The sequence below is a fragment of the Cryptomeria japonica genome, chromosome 7 (genome assembly GCF_030272615.1).
Source record: "Cryptomeria japonica chromosome 7, Sugi_1.0, whole genome shotgun sequence".
Classification (NCBI taxonomy): Eukaryota; Viridiplantae; Streptophyta; class Pinopsida; order Cupressales; family Cupressaceae; genus Cryptomeria; species Cryptomeria japonica.
The window spans coordinates 571145384-571148839 of NC_081411.1; the positions used below are offsets into that span (position 1 = coordinate 571145384).

The 3456-nt window shown below is 38.3% G+C and overlaps 1 protein-coding gene across 1 annotated transcript; it reads left to right on the plus strand.

Annotated features, from left to right (window-relative positions):
• The first annotated feature begins 1336 nt into the window (after nt 1-1336).
• Nucleotides 1337-2494, plus strand: LOC131856854 (uncharacterized). Its single transcript, XM_059208794.1, has 3 exons — nt 1337-1747; nt 1874-2038; nt 2126-2494. Exons 1-3 carry the CDS (start codon nt 1337-1339, stop codon nt 2492-2494), a joined length of 945 nt encoding a protein of 314 aa, XP_059064777.1.
• Nucleotides 2495-3456: the final 962 nt, after the last annotated feature.

The following is a 3456-nucleotide window of genomic DNA, read 5'->3' on the forward strand; positions in this document are numbered from 1 at the left end:
AATGAATGAAGAATGACTCGAAGAAGAGAGAAAAACAAGTTTGAAGGCAAATGAAATTTTGAGGCAGGATTTTAAAGAACCACAAAGGGATCTGATTATAATACTTAGCAAGGCCTTCAGCAAACCTGCATGCCGACACTTTCAGCCATGGATGTTCTCATTCATGTTGGCAATTTTGGATGGACGACAAAATTATGACTGCGCTCAAATTTTGTCAGATAACATCAAAGACCAACTCAAAGAAGTGCACAACACGAAGAAAATTTTCTTTACATCTTATGTTATTTGGATTGCATCTAGATTAGGTCAATTTCTAGGGTTGCATATCGAGGGCAGATTGGGTGAAGAAGAAGGACAAAATATCATATGAGAATATTACACATAATTACCATTGATAGAATCTAGATTGCATTACAAGAGAATCAATGACGCATTTTTGTTTCCTATCATTATAAGGTTAACAAGTGACACCGGGTTTACGCTCAACAAGGAGGAAATGGAGCTAGTAAAGAAGTGGGGGTGTTGGTTCATACAAAATTCCTGATTTACTTATTTGAGAGTAAGCGTATTCATTGGAGAACCATTTTTGCTGCCTCAATACTGTGCAGATAGAGTAATTTTGTTAGAATACGCAAGAGAGATGGTGCACTTGCAAAATTTATTGTTGTCAAGACATAAGACAGGGGTTACAGGTGAAGAATTTCCCTTGAATTTATCATTCTTTTCATGTCAAATAATTCATATGGCAAAGGTTGTTGAACAAGAATTGCAGGACCTACAGTTGAAGCCTTTTAATTATGCCAAGCAATTTTATGATCAATACAATAAATTAAAAGGACTAATGCCAAAAGTATATGAAGGGCATCAGCCTACCCTAGAGGATTTTTGGGCCAATCTTTAGGATAGCTTTGAGGCAAGAGAGAAATATTACCATTGCCTCACTGTTCCATAAATAGGAGATTTTGGTATTGAGACTAACCTACCCAAACAATTGCATGATGATGGTATTTTGTTGGATCCAATGTATAAGGAAACATGAATAGATAAGAGGCCACTCCCTCCAATCAGATGGTCACAACAGGAAGTGGTAGACATTGATACAATTTCTCAAGCAGTAATAGATAGAACCAGAAAGTGGTTAAGTCTGAGGATTAAACCAACTACCTCCAAAGGTAAACAAAAGAATATCCCGATTGACAATCCTCAATCAAGAATACATAAGAAGTATACAAGGAGAACCCAATAAGAGTCGAGGAAGAATACCTCTACAGATCTGGAGCAAGAAGCTGAAACTACTTTAACTACAGAAGAATTGAAGCAAAAATTAAATGATAAAATGAAAGAAGCAAAATATCTAGCAAAACAAGCAAGTTTGGGGATTGCGACGGGCCTAGGGGCCAAACCACAAGCAGAGATTCATCCTGTTAGGCCTTCTATTGAGGGTTTTGCAACAATGACAGAGCAACCTTATCAAGAGGCTCAACCCTCTAGTGCCTCCACTGCTCCTACTACAACTACCACCTCAACTACCACTACTACCACAACAACACCAGGCACCACATCAACCGCGTCTGTTGCAGTGGCTATTTCAACACCACCTCCACCCTTGGCTACAACAACTGTTACTCCATCTTCTATTTCTTCACAAATGCCTACACTTGCAATGACTCCTACAACTGAGAAAATAACTATTCATAATGTGGAGTCAGACTCAGACCAAGAGGAGGTTGAGCCAGCACCAAAGAAGGTAGAGCCTAAAAAGAGAAAAATAATGACTCCTTCTAGTGTAGAGAAATGAAAGAACCCTGTCATGCAAAATTTATTAGAACTTCCACCGATAAGTCCTATGGATGTAGATGATTAGGGTCTGCAGGAGCAGCAACAGGATGAAGAAGAGGAAACGAAGAAAAGACAAGGTGAAGAACATGATGAAAGGTTGGTTCTTACTCCACAAGATGTAGAAAACTTATTGAAAGATATCGTAGGTGGAGATAAAGAACACCAAAGTAAAGAGCCAACCAAGGACTTCAATGAGCAAGTGAGCGAGAAGTTAGAAGAATATCAACAACAACTTGATATTGATGGCGCTCTATAGGTGAACTTGGCTCAATAAGTGCTTTCACAGCAACATCAACTTGTCGTACTAGTGCTTCCCACTCAGGGAGAGGCCCAAGCTCCTCTGGATACATTGGTTAGAGAAGAGGAGGAAAATGAGGAAGTAACCTCACAAGAAATTGGAAGGGTGATGACACAAATAACCGCTGAAGAAGGGGGCACATATGAGGGGACACCACAATGGTTAATCTTCACTTTTGATAAGAAACAGAAGGTGGTGTTGCCTAAACTCACATTGCAGCAGGATATTACGGAGGATCCAAATAAAACAAAGAGGGCTAAGACAATTCATCATTTATCTAGAATTGGCTCCAGTGAAGTAATTGCGGATATCGCATCCCTTGTGGAGACAGAAGAAGAGGGCCCTTCAAAATACTAAGTGTCATAGGTTATGCTTGGAAAGCAAACAAAGTGGGGAGAGCTTGATACTTTGGAGTTTGCTACCAACATAGTAAGGAGTATAATGGAGAAGGAGCATAACTCCCAACTACAAATAAAGGCACAATTAGATCAACATAAATAATTTCTTGTAGAAATGGGGAAGCCTTGGATTCAAGGACAGATGACACATTTCCATCCACATCATCGCTGCTAGAGGGTGATGTAAGAACTTTGATTGAAATAAGAAAAGTAGATACCACTACAAAGTCTTGGGAGAAAGAGAACGTTTCAAAGGTGAAACTTTTCCTACAACATACAACATGTATCTATGAAAATATCCTCAAAACGAAGAAGGCGATAAGAGATTGTTCAACAAATTGGGAAGTGAGGATCAGAGACTTCACCAAGCAATGTAAAAATTTGAATATAATATTGGCCTTGGGTGAAGAAGTGATTAAAAATGAGGATTTGCTGGGAGGAGATGATGTTGGTAGTTTACAATCTTATATTTTTATAATAGAATTTAAGATAGAAGTTCTTGAGCAGTGCAGGTCAAGGATATTGGAGGCACATGCTCCTCTTTTGAATTAACATGGTAAACATGAGAATTTTGTGAAGAAGTTGTTAGGGGCATATTGTCATGATATTTTGAAAGATGGTCGCCTAAAGGAAAGTGTAGTACTAGATCAATGGGATCAGTATGCATCTAGTAGACTTTAATATAGAGTTAATGGATAGATACTCATTTTTGACTTCTCAGTGTATACATGCGGAAGGAGTAATTGATAAGTTGGTCAGCAGATGGGAGTAGGGAAAGAAAATTTTGAAGAAGTTTGAGCTCCAGATTTTGTATGATGTTGATCCCCTTGAAGATACAGTTGTATGTTTTATCAGTAACTATAAGAGCTATAAAAGAAGTAAATGATGAACACATAGTTACTACACATGCAATTTTGACAA